This window comes from Struthio camelus, chromosome 2 (genome assembly GCF_040807025.1).
Source record: "Struthio camelus isolate bStrCam1 chromosome 2, bStrCam1.hap1, whole genome shotgun sequence".
NCBI classification, from domain to species: domain Eukaryota; kingdom Metazoa; phylum Chordata; class Aves; order Struthioniformes; family Struthionidae; genus Struthio; species Struthio camelus.
In genome coordinates, this window is record NC_090943.1 from 149,107,087 (window position 1) to 149,126,240 (window position 19,154).

At 39.4% G+C, this 19,154-nt stretch overlaps 2 protein-coding genes across 6 annotated transcripts in view; both read left to right on the top strand.

Moving 5' to 3' along the window:
• Positions 1-19,154, top strand: part of RAD54B (RAD54 homolog B) — a 70,029-nt gene that overhangs the window by 18,741 nt on the left and 32,134 nt on the right. The window contains exon 1 of one of the 5 annotated variants that reach the window (XM_068933042.1): positions 14,602-14,684. The exons of the other annotated variants lie outside the window; for them this stretch is intronic. Within the exon in view, the coding sequence (XP_068789143.1) occupies positions 14,681-14,684 (4 nt within the window). The 5' untranslated portion in view covers positions 14,602-14,680. Of the gene's footprint in view, positions 1-14,601; positions 14,685-19,154 lie in introns of those variants that run through there. 5 annotated transcript variants of the gene reach the window in all.
• FSBP (fibrinogen silencer binding protein) lies at positions 1,576-11,152 on the top strand. The gene is made up of 2 exons (XM_009676016.2): positions 1,576-2,605; positions 6,871-11,152. The coding sequence occupies exons 1-2, from the start codon at positions 2,235-2,237 to the stop codon at positions 7,394-7,396; spliced, it is 897 nt and encodes a 298-aa protein (XP_009674311.1). The 5' UTR covers positions 1,576-2,234; the 3' UTR covers positions 7,397-11,152.

Sequence of the window (19,154 nt, forward strand, 5' to 3'; positions counted from 1 at the left end):
ACACAGCAAAATTTGCCAAGTAGATGTCAGGGAGACCAAGACTTAGTCTAAGCTTTGTGCTTAAGGTTTGTGTGTACAATCAATCAGAGAGGTAACTTAACAAAGTTTCAAAGTTTTAGCATGCTATCAGTGTCACTTACAGAGGATCTATTGCTGGTAAGGAATCTCTGGACCTCAAGGAGTAACCTTGAGAGGCGTCCCTGCTCAAGAGGAGGTTCTGCAGTGCAGCCCACTGCCACGCAGGAGAGCTCAATGGGCTCTGGACCACCCCCTCTCTATGGGGGTAAGATGATTGACTCATTGTCATATTTGCATTCTAAATGGTGCTCAGTTAGCCCCTGTCCAGGTGCTGTTTATGAGGAGGTGATGTTTAGGCTGAGGGGGGAGAACAGCACATGGGCGGTGGAGGGGAGAAGCGTGCTGTCACACCACATGAGTATTTTGTTTCTTCAGTTCTATTGAAATGGACTTCAGACTATAACATGCTTTATTTAATCTCGACTTGAAAGCAATTCCAGCAAAGCAGACTGGGCAAATTTTGTTAGGTGGTATGGACAAGCCAAGTTTCAGAAATTGTTTAAAGCATGCTGGTATTCTAAATGGGAATTGACTTTAGCAGTTAAAGTCTCCCTTTGTTTAGTTGAATTTCTTGGTTTGAATATGACTTGTGTCTGCTTTGGGTTTGTTCCCCTTTGAGCAAACAAGTTCATACCTAGATCTTTATTGCCTTAAGATATTTCAAACTATAATTAGATTTCTCTTTTGTGTGACCCCTCCCCCCCTCCTCCCCCCCCACCCCCGCCCCAGGCTCCCTTGGTTTCAAGGCTGAACATGTTAAGCTTGAGAAGCCATCGCCACTATCTCAAATTGTGTTTGTTTGCACCCTCTGGACTCTTTCAATGATGTACATAATTTTTCAGACTTAGTTTTTGCTTTGTGTATTTGTGAGCACCTTTTCTTATCTCTGCAAGTTCTTCTGTTTCTGAGATTTGTTGATTTAGTTTAGACCACGGGTATTTAAAGCCTTGTATGCCTTTCTGTGTTAAAACTCGGCTTAAGGTGATGTATTTTTGAGCAAACATTAGAAATGCATGAACATAGCGTGCACATCTTGTTACTAAAAATCAGATTTTATCTGGAAGGAATGCCTGGAAGTGTTATCATAAAAGTAGATTGTTTCCTGGTGGATATTATGAAAATCCCAGTATCCACACACTATAATGCACTCCATAAATCTGTCATGACTGAATGTAACCTTTATTACATGTAGCCCGAGAGTTAGCTCATGCCATTTCTCAGTCACTGCGGCCTGACTGGCGATGACACATGCATTAAAAGGCAGGCGTGTTATAGCAGGGCACAGCTGCAGGCTGAAGTTACAATAAAAAGCTGATTCAGTGCTCGTGCTGTGGTGTTTGGGGGGTTTTTGTTTGCTTTTTTTTTTTTTTTTTTTTTTTTTTTTGCTTTAGCCAAACGCTTGGCCGTGAGTAGAAGCTGCCTCTTTAAGAAGCCTCTGTGTAGGTAGCGGGAGCAGGCTGCGAAATGGAGGAGAAGCTTAGCTTTGCTGCGAAGCCCGAGCCCGAGTGTAACCTAACTAGCTAGAGGATATGCGCTGCCTGATTGACAGCAGGACCAGCATTATGCAAATGCTGTAAGCGAGCAGCAGCGAGGGAGCCGCGACCAGGGGCTCTGTTAGGGATCTCTCTACGCACGCCATGCTTATCGCCCTGTAGTTTTTCCTTCCTCCTCCTGCTCGGTTAGGAGTCTACACGTTTTCCCCAAACAATTGTGGCAGTTTTTGGCCATCGGTACAGGCAGAATCCCGAGTGCAGTTTCGGTTCGAGATATGTGTGAGGGAGCTGGAGATATGTGTCAGAGCTTGTTACTCAAGCTAAATTAGGTAATTTTTAGCTGGGTAATGTGCTAATCTTTAAACCTTTATGTTTTTAAATCCTATGTATGTCTGGGCTCTTCATACAAAAGTGTATTTTGCTTGTTTCTTCTCGTCGTCTTCAGTCTGAAGCCTTATGTAGGTCAGGCTTGGCTTAAGCAGATTTCCTGAACCTGCGTCAGCTTAAGCTGAAGGAATTTTAATAAACCCTCCCTTGTAGGCGTGGGCCTAAATGAGACTAGCCTAGTTAAGCCTGATCTTTTTCTGTTTGTGAAAAAGAGCTGAGCAGAGCTAGGGACTGCATGGTGGCTTCAGGAACTGCTTCCTTAATTCAAAGATAACAATGGTTGGGAAGGCCAGATCTTCTAATTTTACCTTATCTGAAAAGCTTGATTTGCTAAAACTCGTGAAGCCGTATGTTCAAATTCTTGAAGAGCATACCAATAAGCATTCCGTAATAGTGGAAAAAAACAAATGCTGGGATATCATAGCTGATAACTACAATGCCATCGGAGTAGATCGCCCTCCTCGCACTGCACAGGGCCTGCGCACGCTGTACAAGAGGCTCAAAGAATATGCCAAACAGGAGCTATTGCAGCAAAAGGAGACTTATTCAGACTATAAAAGCAGCATTTCCGAGCCAACCAAGAAAGTTGTGGAGATGATTCCACAGATTTCCAATGTGTGTTTAAGAGAAAGGAGCATTTCACAAAGGTGAGATAATTTTTTTTTTTTTTTTTTTTTTTGCTGAATGAAAATTATGGCGCCTCCTACCTACTCTGTAAGGCTTTTCTTAACTTGTGTTCAGTGTCCTAAAGAAAAGGCTTACAAGAGAACACCCCAAAATTGGGAGCAATGACAAAATAGTATTTCTTTTGTTTTTATGGTAAGCTTTATGGTGACTTAGCACTGCATTCATTTTTCAGCTCTGGTTCAAAGCCTGTTTCAGAGTCTTTGTCATACTCTGGAAAGTGAGGGTTAAGAGGGAATCAAAGAGAAATAGTAGCTCTACCCCTCCCCTACCTTTTAATAGGCAGATTATTCAAACACTGGCAAAGTGGTGGCTATTCTCCTCCATTTAAGGTAATACTGCAGTCATTTTGCAGCATATGGAACAATTACTAGTTTATATAAGATGTTTAATAAAGTTAGTTCATAGAATTAAGAAGCCTTGTTCCTATACCTTTTTTATCTCATTTACTGTGATGTTTGCATATTATATTTTAACTGATCCTAATCCTTAAAGAAAAAATTGAATCCCTACACCACAGTGTCTTTGTGAGTGCAAATGTATTTTTAAATTATACTTTTCTTGCACTGACGGTCATTCTCTGAAACTGGAGCAAAGCTAATTGCAGTCTAAACTCCAAGTACTTCTGTATTGTGTATTAGATAGCTTAAATAAAGAGAGAAACTGAGAGGTACAGCAGCAGAAGTTTCCTTTTTTTTGTAGGTTTTTTTTTTTTTTTAACTGCTCAGTAAAGTGAGACACACTGTCTAGATTTGAGCCAGACATAATACAAGCAGGCAGCATGCAGGCTTTCTCACACAGCTGGCTAATGCCCCTCAGCTCTGACTTGCAACACTCTGCTGGTTCTGTATGGGTCCTGGAGGGATCAAAAAATGCCTGGGTCAGGTTTTGGTTCCACCAGATGCAAAAACTAAGATGGGGAGGAGGGAGGGAAATTCAAACCACCTCACAGCAATCTTGAGAAAGCTCTGATTTTTTTATTATTTTCACTAGCAGATTAATGGAAGTGAACTTGCCGTATTTTAATCAGATATACTGATAGCTGGTGCAACAGCTAAGCACTCTTAAGAGAAGCTGGCATGCGCATGCAGGATGAATTTGATTCATGGTGCCACTGGTTGAACTGAATGCTAACAATTGTCTAAATCCCAATGTGCCAGATGCTCTAAAAATATGCTGTTGTGGGTCCTGGCGTAAAGAAGGCTGAGGCAACTGGGCTGTGCTGCTGGTGAATGCCCTTGGAGGAGCAGCTCCAAAGGAGACTCTGGAACAAAACAGGGCTTTTAATTGCGCTAATAAAGGTTGCAGTGTCTTGGCTACCAACTTTTTTGTAAGGAAGAGGGAAGAGGAGGGGGGAAAAAAAAAAAGTTGTATGAGAACTTAGGTTTGTAGATAGGCTCATGAAAAGCAGTGACGCTTTTTATGAATGGTTGAGAGCTAATGATCTCCATAGTTTGTCTCCTATAATTTAAACATTTTTTGCAGTCCGTTGTGGCTCTAGGAGCATTGACTTGATTACTGCTCACCCAAAGTGTTTTTTCCTAGGATCAACCAATACAGTATGTGCTGAAGAAATGGAATATCATTTAAATATTTTGTTTTCTGCCCAAATATATCATTACTTTTATAGTTTTAATCTTAACTCTGAGTTACATTTTCCCCTGATTTTGAGCAGTATATTAGACTTTAACTCACTAAAGCATGGCTTAGGTTTTTGGAGGGAAGTACGACTTATGAATCCAAATTCTTCATCGCACCTTTAAGTGATTTCTGGCTTACTGTGATTAAATGAAACCTAGTGAATCATGGGTGTCTCTGGGGTTATAAATACCATCCCCCAATTGTGGTAACTGTTGTTTGTCTGTCTTTCAGTCAAGCTGTCAGAAACAACATTTGTAACCACCATACAGGAGTTTCTTTTGTTTCTCAATTCCTTCTTTCTCTCCCTGTCTAATTATTTTAAGAGACTGTCTTAAAAAAAGGCCTTCTCTGAGTTACCTGAAGATTTGGTAATTTGCTAGTTCTTAATGGATTAGACTGTAAGAGATGGATTTTTTTTTTTCCAGTTTGGAGGCTCTACGTTGGACCAAATCTTACCTATCTTTCTTCTCTTTAACCTCTCTCACTTTCTCTTTCTTCCCTCTGTTTCCCTTTGTCAGACTGACCTGCTTCTCCAGCTAGTAGCTTCCACTTTTCTCAGGCTACAAGCTGGCTAAGTGCCAAAAAATAAGAACGAGGGAAATGGTATTAGAAGCTGCGGTTGTGAACCAGGGGAAGCCCAGAAGTATAGTCAGCACTGGAGAAAAAGGGTGGCAATTTATATGGTGAAAATAAAGCATAGTTTGGAAGAAAGCACTTCTGATGCTTAGTGAGAGGAGTAAGAGGAACGTGAGAAAGGGGTATACTGAAAAAGTGAAGCTTTGTGGCATGAGGAGGAAGTGAGGTCTTAGAACTGATACTTTATAGGCAGCTCAGGTAACAATAGGTAAAATTAAGATTATCCGACGTTTCCTTCTGGGATAAATGAAAGTTCTATTTTAAGTATCTGCTTCAGGTGGATTTTTTTTTTAAAGCTTTAGTTAAAATAGTTTGGGTGGTTGGCAGAATTAATTACAGAAAGTATATTGCTCTCACCCTATTAAAGAGACTTACAACTGAGCATTGAGAAGCTTTCATGCCTTTGTTCTAGAAATTGCACCTTCATATTAATGGATGGTGGGCTAGATCAGGGTCCTGCAGAAATTGGCCACTTATTTCTTCTGAAGCAAGAGTTTCAAAGACTGTGGGGCAGATGCAGAGGCGATGATAATGCCTCCTCTTGATATCACTGTTAAGGAGTGTTCATTTACACAAAATGCAGGATATACAAATTAAATTCCTCATTTGCTTCTGGGAAGTTGAACCCACATCTGCCACTAACCAGGGCACTGTGTTAATAATTAGACAGTTGTTTCTCCAATTGTGGATTGTAGGACTCACAAGGAGTTAAAAAAGTTTAAAACTCTCTCCCCCCCCTCCCCCCCCCCCCCCCCCCACTTTTAATAGCAACTCAGGTCCTTCAGGGTTGGGGAGCATCTGTAATTACTGCTGTGAATTTATATTAATCATGGATCCACTGCCTTTAGCTGCTAGCAGCAGGTCAGTTCTTCCAGATTTGGGGAATTTCTCCTATCTGCAGCCAGTAGTTCCAGCCCCTGTTTCAGAGAATCATGGCCATGATGATATACCGGCAGTACCAGCTTAATGTGTTCCTGTTCCCATATTATAGTATACTGCCTCCCAAGTCATACTCAAAATATTCTTTGTGGATCTATACAGTAAAACAGATCAAACAGCTTATCTAGCTTAAAGTATTTCCTGAATTAAGGGGTGATATGCACAACTAAGACTTTGAAACACAACTGATGGTAGAGAAGTAGGCAGGGACAGCTTGAGCCATTATTATCATCAAAGCCAAGGTAATGTCAAATCATGATTTGAAGTGCTGCTGACTCAGGGGTTTATACAAAGACACATGAGTCAAGTGGGTGTTGTACTTTTAAAAAGCTGGAGAAACACCGTGCAGAACTATAGGCTGTTCTTGATGGAAGCCTAAAGCGTCAGAAAAATACTGAGATCACTGGTGCAAAGGGAAGGAGCAAGAATTAGCTCGACTCCATAGCCTACTAGTAAGGCCATCCTCTGGCCTCTGGTTTCTTCTCCCAAGACTCTGTGTAATTTTGTTCAGCGATTGTTTTACATAAAAATACACTTACACCTGGATGCATGAATCGACGATAGGGAACACATTAGAACAGGAGGAGATGGAATAAGTTTGGGAGATGGACATGTTTCTAGCATAGTCCACTCAATCTAAATTTATGCTTTTTCCCCATATTCTGTATTGTACAGACTATTTGCTCTATCACTTGCATCACCTGCTGCTCCTTTCCTTTTGTTCTTGTTTATCACTAATAGCCCTTCTAGCTTATCCTGTTTCAGAACGAGGACCTGCCGGGATGGTTCTCCAATAGACTATCCTGCCTGCTTAGTACTGATAGCACCTGAATAAGAGAGGGCTAAATGTACGTGGTAGAAAGGAAGAGAGGTACAGATAGTGTTCATGTAATGAAGTAGAATCATAGACATAGCAAAGATTAGTATTTCAAATGAAACTTTTGTTACTTACAACCACACTTTTTGTAATGGCTTTTCATGGATGATTTAAGTATGATTTTGTGTGTTCTAGTGCTGTTATCAGTAAAGAAACAATTGCTGGTACCAGTTCACCACAGGCAGTGTTGGATCACCATCCTGCGACAGTCATGATGGAGTTGCAATTGGAAGAGGATGTCAAACCGCCTCCCTCTTTGGTTATAGATTCACAGCAAAGTGAGAACTTAGGACAAGAGGAAGAACACCAGTTGGTGCATGTTATGGAAAGGTCTCCTTCGACATCAGTATCTTCAGTTGATATGAGAGTGATGATGTCTCCTTCTCCTATTCCAAGAAGAGATGAGCTTTTTAGGCTTGAGGTTGGAGAACGCTTTAGACCAATGTGTGGGTATGACCCACAGATGTTGCAAATGCTGAAAGAAGAGCATCAAATCATTTTAGAAAATCAAAGAAGAATTGGGCTTTATGTCCAGGAAAAAAGGGATGGTTTGAAAAGAAAGCAGCAGCTGGAAGAGGAACTATTGCGAGCGAAAATCAAAGTAGAGAAGCTGAAGGCAATACAACTACGGTGTGGTCTGCCAGAATACAGCAATATCTAAATATTTTATTACTTCTGTCAAATTCTTTGAAATACTTAATAATAAATGCTTTTGCCCTAGCAAAATTGTTTCTTATGTTAAAGAAGAATTGTTTCTTATGTCAAAATCTGGTCTTGAGAGATGAAAGCATATTTTCCACTTTGTTGTTTAAGTACCTTAATGAAAACGTCTTGTACAGGTTTGAATCCACTGACTCTTCTGAAGTATAATCAAATCCTGTAGCTCTAACTGTTTAGGATGATAAAAATCCCAATGTTTTGAATATTTTCACTTATTCCTAGTAAAGTTATAATGAGCTAATGGAAATTTAGTCCAGCTCTTCTTAAAAATTTTGATCATATGCATAATTTTTTTCAAATAAATGCCTATCCTCTAATAATCTTTATGAAGTTACAGGTTAATAAATATATATAAAAAGGAAGTGTTAGAGGCTATGTTTAAGTATCTTTCGTATTCATTTCAAGTTGGTAAATCTCATGACAGTGGTGAGATTTTGCTGATATGTCAGCTTGGAAAAAAATTACTGGATTGTTATATTTTTTTAATGTTCCGTAGACAGTTGAATAAACGTACATCTTTTAAAAAGTTAATGCTATTTTTTTTGTTTTCAGTGGATGAGTGTTTCCATAAGACATTATCAAAGTAGATACAATGAATGCAACACTTCAGGTTTTTAAAACTGCATGCATGTGCGATTTGTGTATCGTTACCATGATCGTATATTGAGTTATAGCAATTACACTGGTGAGCAACCACAAAAATGTCTGATTTGCTCATTTGCATGCATAATTACTACAGTGCATGTGCAACCAAGACAGTTGCAGATGCCTTTGATCAATATGACTATAAGCTACCAAAATGAATTAGTTTCTGTATGTTAACGTGACTTGAAATCAACAGAAGATTCTTTGTTATTCTGGGTATCTTTTATAAATGCTGTTGTTCTGGTCTTTTGATGAGTTTCAAATAAAAAGCCCAAAATGAAAAAGAAATAGATTCTTCTGTCTGTCCCATTAACAGCCCTTTCCTATGCTGTTATGATCAACATTCATGAACTGGAAGCAAAATACCTGGAAAGCACAAGTCCTAGACTATTCACTTCCTCATAACTCTTAGTCTCTTGTCTGTTATGAATAGATCCACAACTGCCTTAGACCTCTGGCTCCTTATTCCCTCAACAGTATTTTCTCCTTCCTCTAGCCTTTAGCACAGAAAAGGAAATTAAGCATAAAGAGAGAACTGTGTCCTATCTTGGACAGCCCCAACAACAGAAAAAGCAAAACCAATAGGAGGGAGAATATTTCTTCCTGTGGTTGCTTGTTCACTCCTGTCACCACTCTTTCCCAAATTTGCTGCTTTGTCCATCCCCACAGAACCTCAGCACATGAGCACGGGGCATTGGTCTACCTGAGCAAGCTCTTAGAAAAAGGTAAGCCGTGCTGTTTCTTGTCAGGCTCCTGACTGAATTGGATTGCCTTTGTGACCACAGGGATAAATGCTTATTAAAAAATGAAGGTTAGAAGCATAAAAACTTAGTTGAAGGACTAGCTGAGCTTAAAGAACTGTAGCTGAAATTTTAGGGTAGTGATGTGAGAGAAATCATCTTGACTGCTGGTGCCCAGGATAACTTTTAACAGGTTACAGGTGGGAAAAGTAGAGGAAGGAAATCTTGTTTACAAATTGAAGAAAAATATAGACAATGAAAACAGCTGTGATCAGTCAGGAGTTTCCCCAATGCTTTTGCTGTTCCAGTTGTTTTTTAGAGGAGAGAGCACTTTAATTGTTGTTTTGGGAAAGTTTGTGTGCACTGAAAATGAAGATGTCTAAATAAATGGCCTCTGTTTCTTGACAGCCCTTGGTTCTCTTCAGTATTTTTCAGTTCCAGGACATTGATCTGTTTTTTGTATAGCTGGAAACACTTCAATGAGATACTCACATCCCTGAGGTTACAAGACTCAAAATCTGGCTTTAAAAATTAAATAAGGATTTTATTTGTTGCACTTTGCCATCTGAAATGTGGCTTCTGAGAAATGGGAAAGAGCACTAAATTCCCTGCACTTCTTTTGACTTTGGAATGCTTGATTTTATATTATCCTTTCAGCTGAAAATAGGAGTTCTGGTTTCCAGGGGTAAGGAACTAATTTCTAATTGCTTTTTCTGTTTTTTATGTGAATGGGCAAACTTTTAATAAACTAGAAAATAATTCCCATAGGAGTTGTTATCTTGTAGTGGGTTTGAATTATAGCCGTTCTTGCTTTGGCCACCAAAATGCTCTACAGAGACTTTAGAAAATTTTCATTGAATTCTCCATTCTCTTTGAGATAGATCAAGAGGAGGCCTCCAGGGTTTCTATGGGCATGTTTTTTTATCAGGTACTAGAATCAGAGGAATTTCTAATCTTTGAAAGCCTATATTTGTTTCTGAACTGAAACGTGAAGTAGATGCAAAAATCAGGCTCTAGGAAGAACAAATTCTCCTTTGTATTCTGCATAAGGAGGAGGAGGAAGGATGCAAATGAGTAAAGAAATAATAAAATGCAGATCTGCTAAGAATTGTCTTGCTAGAATCAGTGTTCCCCATTTGGTTGTTTTGACTTTGTTTTTTGTTCGCTAGTGGAAGATTTTTCATCCATATTTGCAGGCAGCATATCTAGTTTGAGGTCTCTTATGCTTCCAGTTTCTTTTGTTCTGTTTTGCTGCTTTTGTTTTTTGGGGTTACTCTTCAGGGAGGGGAAATCTCTTGTGTCCCTGTGCACCTTGATTGTTTTTTTTATCTGCAAGGTAGTGTTATCTTCTTCCACTACAGAAGTGTTTCCTCCTTTGCTCCGTTATTTTGCTCCATTAGGGCATCGTGGTGCTGATTATAATATGCCTCTCTCTGTTGGTGGATCCACATTTCTTTCTCAACCCCACATCTACTTTTTAGTATCAGGTTATCTGTCAGGCATCTCATTTCTCAGTGCCTTTTCTTGTGTGTGTGTGTATGTGTGTGTGTGTGTGTGTGTGTGTTTTTTTTCTTTTTTTTTAAATTTATTTCCTAATGCAGATATGTGTGCTACGGCTGTACTTATTCCTTCTGGACCTTGAAGTATTCTGAATTTTTACTGTTGCAGCAAATGATATTTCCTTAGCATGTGTGAAAGGGATGGTGGGAAGCCCTTCTCGCCTTCCCCACTTTTCTTATCCTCTTACTCCTTTCACTGCACCTGGCAGGGCTATTCTTTGTCTGCATGTTTACAATGTACTGTGTACAAGCAGAGTAATTTTAGGCAAGGACAAATTTCCACCATATGTTCGTATCCTTCTACTAAGATAACCAAAATAAACAGGCACTAGAAGTAATTTAATTCCCAACATCTAATGGATTTATTTAAGATTACGGTAAAAAATTGTAACTGTGATACCTTTGTGATAATTGTGATAACGTGTTGTGTAACTTCATGTGTCTGAGTAATTGTCTAATTATCATTCTATGCTTTTTTCAATTCCTCCCCCCCCCCTCCCCACCCCTGACCTCCAATAAGCTCTCAACTCCTCTGGAATAATCTTGTTTGCTGTGCTTGCCTGATACTAGAATTCTTATCAGGTGAAATAGTAAGAAAGAGATGTACTCCAAGACAAGGAAAGATTACTTATACCTAATCTTGCTTGTCATAGTCTTTTCTTCTAGCATCCTCCACCTCGTTTGCTTTAATTGTTTTCTTTCATTCATTTTCTAGTTTGGGATTTTTTCCCCATACAATAAAAATATATAGACTAGAGCTTGCGTACTATCTTCTGTGGGCAGACTTTGTACCAGTTTGATGTCCAATAGGCAAAGCCATAAAATTGCTTATAATTACAAGAGGGAGGTTTTCAAGTGGGAAGATTGAAGAGAGAATTGTTACACACAGGCTTGCTGGATAAGCTGTCTTTCCATAGTTCAAACTGAACATATTTGAAAAGGGGCAGTCATGCTTAACCAAGCTGATAGCCTTCTGTGGTAGGACGACTGGCTGGGTGGATGAGGAGAGAGCAGTGGATGTTGTCTCCCTGGACTTCAGCAAGGCTTTGGACACTGTCTCCCGTCACATCCTCGTAGGTAAGCTGAGGAAGTGTGGGTTAGATGAGTGGACGGTGAGGTGGATTGAGAACTGGCTGGATGGCCGAGCTCAGAGGGTTGTGGTCAGTGGCGCAGAGTCAAGTTGGAGGCCTGTAGCTAGCAGTGTCCCCCGGGGGTCAGTGCTGGGTCCAGTCTTGTTCAACTTATTCATCAGTGACCTGGAGGAAGGGACAGAGTGCACCCTCAGCGAGTTTGCTGAGGATACTAAACTGGGGGGAGTGGCTGACCCACCAGAAGGCTGTGCTGCCATTGAGAGGGACCTGGACAGACTGGAGAGCTGGGCGGAGAGGAACCTCCTGAAGCTGCACAAAGGCAAGCGCAGGGTCCTGCACCTAGGGAGGAATAACCCCATGCCCCAGTACAGGTTGGGGGCTGACCTGCTGGCAAGCAGCTCTGCCGAGAAGGACCTGGGAGTGCTGGTGGACAACAAGTTGATCGTGAGGCAGCAGTGTGGCCTTGTGGCCAAGAAGGCCAATGGTCTCCTGGGGAGCACGAGGCAGAGTGTTGCCAGGAGGTGGAGGGAGGTGATCCCGCCCCTCTCCTCAGCCCTGGGGAGGCCTCCCCTGGAGTGCTGTGTCCAATTCTGGGCTCCCCAGCTCAAGAGAGACATGGCACTACTGGAGAGAGCGCAGCGGAGGGCTACAAAGAGGATGAGGGGACTGGAGCATCTCTCCTATGAGGCCAGGCTGAGGGAGCTGGGCCTGTTTAGCCCGGGGAAGTGAAGACTGAGGGGAGGATCTCATCAAGGTGTACAAGTATGTGAAGGGAGGGTGTCAAGAGGATGGGGCCAGTCTCTTCTCCGTGGTGCCCAGTGACAGGACAAGAGGCCACGGGCAGAAACTGAAGCACAGGCAGTTCCATCTGAACCTGAGGAAAAACTTCTTGACTGTGAGGGTGACAGAGCCCTGGCACAGGTTGCCCAGAGAGGTGGTGGAGTCTCCTTCCCTGGGGATATTCAAAACCTGTCTGGACGCTTTTGCAGTGTGATTGAATCTCGTGATGATATTGCCCAAGGGACACTACTATTCTCCTGGAGGGCAGGGAGATGATAAATGTAATAATTTTTTTTTTTTTGAAAATTAATTTTGCTCCAAAATGCATTGTACAACCCAGAGCATTCAGATTTTAAGTTGTGGTGTTTTAAAAAGGTGTAGGTAGTATATGTAACTTTTAAATTTTCTTGTATCTTATTTTGCAGTGCAATGGAATAGTTTCGTATGAATTTTAATGTTAGTAAAATCATAAAAAGGTTATTTATGGAGGTGATAAGCTACTGTTTTCCTAATATGTTGATTAATTTTAGATTCTGTATATGAAAAGAAAGAGAAGCCCTTAAGAAAGAATACTTATTAGCATTTTAAAACATTTTGAAATATATGAAATTTCGCTATTCAGTGGTATTGCTAATGAGTTATGTTTTTATTCTGCTCTCATATAACCAGTTCTTCCATCATTTGAAAAATTTCATTGTCTAAGTCTTAGATTAAAAAAAAAAATTTGCTATTTATAGTAGTTAAAACAATAAGAGTCTGTTAGCTGGGTTTTGTAACAGATAACTAAACTTCGGTCATCCTGTGAGGTAGGTTTCTGTGTTTAATCTCTGCTAAAAATGAAAGCACTCACTTTGATGTCAGCCAGGTTGCCTGTGTAGCGACGGTTGCTATTAAATGAAATCCAGTTACTCTGGACAAAGTTTCCTCTGTAATAACAATGTAATATCTTTAAATTTTACTGAGTACTAGCTAACAAAATTAGTTTCTGTGAATTCTTGCTTGTTAAACCTGCAGTTATTCAGTGCTGAAGGGGCTGTAAACCTTATTTGTGATTCTTGTGTGAGGGGGGGATGAGAGACAGAACCCATCGGAAAACCCAACCTGCTGCTGGCATTGACGTTCGCCAGTGTCCCCACCTGCCTTCTGCACTGGGGGATTTCACACCAGGTATCCTAGTGGTAACACAGCAAGAGTTGTCGAGGTATCCACACATCTCTGAGTGAACGTAACCCCATTGTTTGATTGGATATTGTTCAGATGAGTATTGTGTAAGTTACACTGAATACGTTATTTTAATCATCAGCTACTCCACCTCATTTATGTTTGCTGCTTAGCAAAACGGCAGGCTTGAAAATCCTACTTCATTTTTTATATTTTAATTTTACAAAGAGAAGTGGAAAAGAAAAAGTGTTGTTTCCTGACCGTTTCCTGTTGCTGCTCAATTTTGATCAGTAGTATAATGACAGTAAATAACATAAGTTAACATAAATGTCAGTTAAAAAATAATTCATTTGGATCATGATGCCCCTCTAGACCCAGCTGATATCAGGACGTAGTTTAGTTAAGGCTTAGTCAGTGCGTTCATAGTATTGTGTGTGTCACAATTTGCTCACTTTATGTATTTTTGTATAATCCCTGTCTGTATGCTTAATGCTTTTTCAAAATGTGTCCATTTTTAAAGTTTAGATCTTTCTACATGTTTGTAATAAGTAAATGAGTTTATACAATATGAATTATATTTTTTAGATTTAAATTACATTGATGCAATAGGAGAAAAATAGTTTGGGAATGGGGAAGAAAGGCTATGGTAGTGTCTATGGTTAATTACTACAACGTTATTTCCTCTGTATTGTATCAGATAAAATCTGTTGCAGTAATCTCAAGTCAAATCTATTATTTATTGTTGAAGGTGTCATGCAAAAAAAAAAAAAAGTTATCATAACTCAGCAGTAGTTTACAGGTAAACTTTACTCGTTTACCTGCTAGTATTAAGAATACATTTCTGTGCAATCTAGGGACATTTGTATTTGGCATGTATCAGAAATCTAGACTTGAAATCACAGATAGGCACAATTTTACTGCTATGATTGATACAGGCTGTATCATTATATCATTCATTTAGAGGCTCGTGCATCAGTAAAAAAAAATATTTTTTTGATTTTATTTTATTTATAATTAATTTTAATTATAATTAATTTATGATTAATTTATAATTAATTTGTAATTATTTTATTTATAAACTCTGCAACTTTCAGCCAAGTGATGTTTACATGGTTTTGCATTGTAAGTAAGCTTTGACAGTAAGTTGTATAATACCATGTTGACTTTCAGGTGACACTGGTACCACCAACTACCAGTTTGGCCAAAACATTGTATGCTCAGTTACCTCCTCTCAGGCTAAAATGTGTGCATGGGTATGTATTTGTGTCTAATTACACTTTTTCAAAGTAGCTTAGCTTTCTTCTGAGACCCAGATTGAGGGAGACTTATTTTGTATGTGTTTAATTCTGATGATCTTTCCTATGCAGTGTTCTAGTTTCCCTGTGCTTTTGAAGAAGTGCCTGAAATTTGGCATCAGGATGGCCTTCAGCCATTCCTGTAAAAACTCACTCAAGTTTTTCCAGTTTTAAGCCATTTGAAACATAGGATTTGGTCATTTTCAATAAAGGTTTGTTATGCTTCTTATATAGTCCCCAACAGCTGAATTCCTAGGAGAGTCCGTCCATACTGGGCACATTGCAGTGAGAGAGCAGAATTATGATTTAGGTTCTTGGCTGTGGAGACATGGATGAAAGCAAGAAAACTTGTCATTAGTTTTGCCACTAGCTGGCCAGAAAGCCTCAATGAGGAAGCTGCTTGGTTCAGACCCAGGGAGGATGACAGATGACAGCAAAGAATCTTGTACGACTGCTCTTCTTTCAGCAGGTATCTGAGAACTGATTGTCAACATGTTTTCTCAGCATTTGGTGTTCATCCAAATACAAAGGACAGCCTACAGCCACATCAGTTTCTGTGTTTTTGTTTTCCCGTCTGTAAAACCGGAGATATTACTATCTCCTCATCTGAGAGTAAGGTGAAAATAAGTAAGATTTTAAAAACCATTGAACTGTACAGCTGTATAACTAGTAGCCCAGCTGGGAAAAGTTAAAGACCAGCAATAGTGTGGAAATTATAGTTTGTAGTTATGTGATTTAGACTGCTTCATGATCTGTGCATGGAAGAGGGCTGAATTAAGCTTGCTCAGGAAATCTGGCCATTGTAGTTTGTTAAAATTATTTCTTCTAGATAAAATTTTTTTAATTTCAGAAAAGTTGTTGTTATACAACTGTATATGCTAATTACTGTAGTTTGATTTTGAAAGTAAATCAGTCCTAAATCAATTTCTAAGATGGTACTAATGACATTTTTTAGCAGTCCAAAGTCAAATATATTTTGACATGTTCAGAAACTTTAATTCTTAAGATATAATGGACATTTGTAAGCGTTGCTTCTAGATGCAATATAGTAGAGAGAAATTGGGTCATTTTCCTTAGCTTATCCTTGCCTGATGAGTATGCACTTGGACACGCACACATGCGTGAACACACACACATACACACACAAAATCAGCTCTACATATGGTAATTTGATAAGTGCTCACATTGCACGTGCTGCAGAGGCTGGCTGAACAGCTTACAAGTGACATCAAAGGTAGAAGCAATCCCTTGGGAACAGCACATGGAACTGGAGTGTGTTGATGGAAAGCTGCCACATCTCTATGTGTTTTAATGTTTCCATATGTAAGTGGTCAGCTCAGGACCAAAAATAGGCAAGACTGACACAAAGTCGGCTCTGTTGAAGGCATCTTGAATCTATGGCTGCCTGCCGGGAATCATCTTATTAATTTGCATTGGAATTTGTATGCAATTTAAACAGTGTTTGGTTTTCTTACTATCAAGAACCAGCGACAGCAGTGCATTAAGCACCACCTACTCCACAAGGATGAATTTCTCCTCTTCCCTTCTCCCTCATCTTCTCTGTTACAATTTTGCTTTCCTGGTAAGAATTACAACTAAAGCTCTAGGTTTTTGTACTTGAGCCATGAATACTATTTTTCTGCTTGGACTATTGAATGGATTACATTTATGTAAATCAAAGTTATGTAACTTGATTTGGAAAGATTACTCTTTCCCTTTCCAAATATTTCGTCAGCCAGTCTGTAAGCAATCATTGCTGAATAGCACATGAAAATTCTCAAAAATATGACTCATCCTCTGTATGCCTCTTTCCAGGGTAATGCCATAAATTTTAACCAGTCCTGTTTAAATAATTTAGACAGGATAGGAATACGTTGCATCTTGTACTTCATGACGATGGACCTAATAATTTTGATTGGTTATTTTTATTTTAAAGACTCTTTATTATAATTCGGAGACACCATAGATGGCCATTAACAAACACAAAAAACAATTCATTAAAATGGATTTCCTTCAAATATGTGCTAAAACAGATGTTAATACCAAGTAGGCATAATCTTAATAAATCCCTTTCTGCCTACTTGCTATTTGTTACAGATGTAAAAGTCTTTGGGTTTTTGGAAACAAAAATTTTGTAGATCACAGAAATATCGTTCTTTTTATTTAAAAAAAAAAACCTGCTAAAAATAATAGCAAGTGTTTAGAGAATGACAAAGTGCTACACCAGGATTTAGCTGTGTAGCTTCCATTAACATTTAACACAAGATATTGCTTGCTTAAATCTCTGCAAGCTGCTTTGAAATTTGCCTGCTTTTGAGCTGGCTACTGTTAACCTGTGATGGCTTAACATTGTAATGATTTTGCTTTACTCATTGTATGCTTTTAGTCATTCGGAGTTTTTGGTAATTTATATATTTGGAACGTTTCCACTTACACACTATTTAGATTCTCAGATATTGCAATAATACTCAATATTTACAGAACCCAAATGTAGATGTTGCTTTTTGATGTCACTTTTGCATTCATTTTTGAAGTAGAAGAGCCTTTAGTTGACAAAACTAATCAAAACAGCTTTCAGTGTGGACTAAATGCAAGATGGCACCCTTAAGAACTGTAGTAAACAGTCAACTGGGATGGCATGTGAATGGTGCCAACGTTTTCTCAAGCTGATCTGGTTTACTGCACCGTGTGATGCCTGCAGCACTTCAGAATTCTCAGTGATGCTGCTTTTTCCTTTGATAACAGGACTTGCACATCTATTTCTGTGGGCTTGACAGAAGCTTTCAGCTCAGTTCATTAAATTTTTACAGTGAAAGCTGGAGTCAGTTGGATTTTTAGACAGTTGAGAGGCTTAAGAAGAATATTTTTCTACCAAGGAGCTGTAATTCTGAAGTTATTTGCTCTCTCTCCTCCTTCCCCCACAGTCGATGTCCTTAAGAGCTAAACGTTCTGTTAAAAGGTGGTAAGAGGGCATTGTTCCTGATTGCTTCAGGTTAAGTACATCTAGCATTTCTATTATAGTGCATAGAAAGTTCGTATTTGAAAAGAAAATTATTAAGGTTACAAACTCAAGTACTCAAAAAACTGTTGCAAATATGCACAACCTGAGTTCAGCCTTTTTGTGCATTATGGTATAGTCATTAATTAAATGATCATGTATTATTATTCCATAGATTTCTATGCCAGTTTCAGTTCATAGACTGGACTGCTTCCACTTAATGAGCAGCTATTCAGTATTTTCTCCCTCTTGTTCAGTGACAGACTTATGCCTTGTTTTCAGCACACTATTCAAACTATTCTGAATTAATTTTCTAATGAGTTTTTCTCTGGTGCCCATCATGATAGCATCTGAGTGCTTCACAAATGTAATTACTTTTCACAACGTCCTTGTGAGATGAGAGGTTGGTATAATCTCCACTTTATGGGAGATAAAGTGAGAGCTGAGGCACAGAAAGAATAAAAACAAAAGGTCCTATTAGTACTGAAGGTGCAGTTGAATTAACTAGGACTGCATTATCTCAGTCCTTCAGCATACTGTAGAATTAATCTATTCAAGGCACTGCTTCCAGTTGCACCTGTGAGGGCTCAGCATGGCTGCAAATGAGACTGAATCTCAGTTCAGACACTCAGCAAATGACTGCTGCTGATAAAAGTTTGGGTGAAATGACTCCTTATACGACAAAGGAACTCTAGCAGAAATGTGAGAAAAATCCAGTTCTTTAAGGTGCTATTCAAAAGAGCTAACCGTGAGAGTAGACTTTCTCTCCTCGCAGTCTCTGCCTCCTTCATCACACACCTTTTGCCTGTGGTAACACAGAAGCTCAAGGACCCTGTAGGCAGCAGCCTCCTTTTCCCAGAGCTGCAGAGCTGTTCAGTTCCGCACACTGAATGAGAAAGAGGTCCCATGGAAAAGTAGCGTAACGTGTATCCTGTCTTCTGTAAAGACTTTATCATTAATGCTTGTGCGCAATGGGGCAGATCAGGTCACTGGAACAATCTTATTTTTGACATTTCCAAACTTTGAGTGCCTGACTACGCAACCTTAAAACTGTTTTAATGTAAGGTAGTTTTTTTTTTCCCCTTGGAGGGGGGCAGAGATAGTTTTGCACCACAGGGTTGTAAATATTACTTTTCTTCGCTTTTAAAGTAAAGTAACATTTCTAAACAAATTATTCCATGTAACATGATGTTTTCAGCTATATAAGGCATAAGCAAGGCTGAAACTTCTAACTTTAGCCTGCAGTAGGAGTTTGTTGAATTCAGTGTAGACCATTAGTGTAGTGGCATACAGCACTTTGCCCAGTGGGCTTCGCATGTATTTGCTGACTGCAAACAAACTGAAAGACTGAAAATTTTCCAGGCTGAAGAGCGGAATGTACCCAAGGGAGATGAGGAAAAACGGCAAGAGGATCCAAGCTTTAGCTCCTG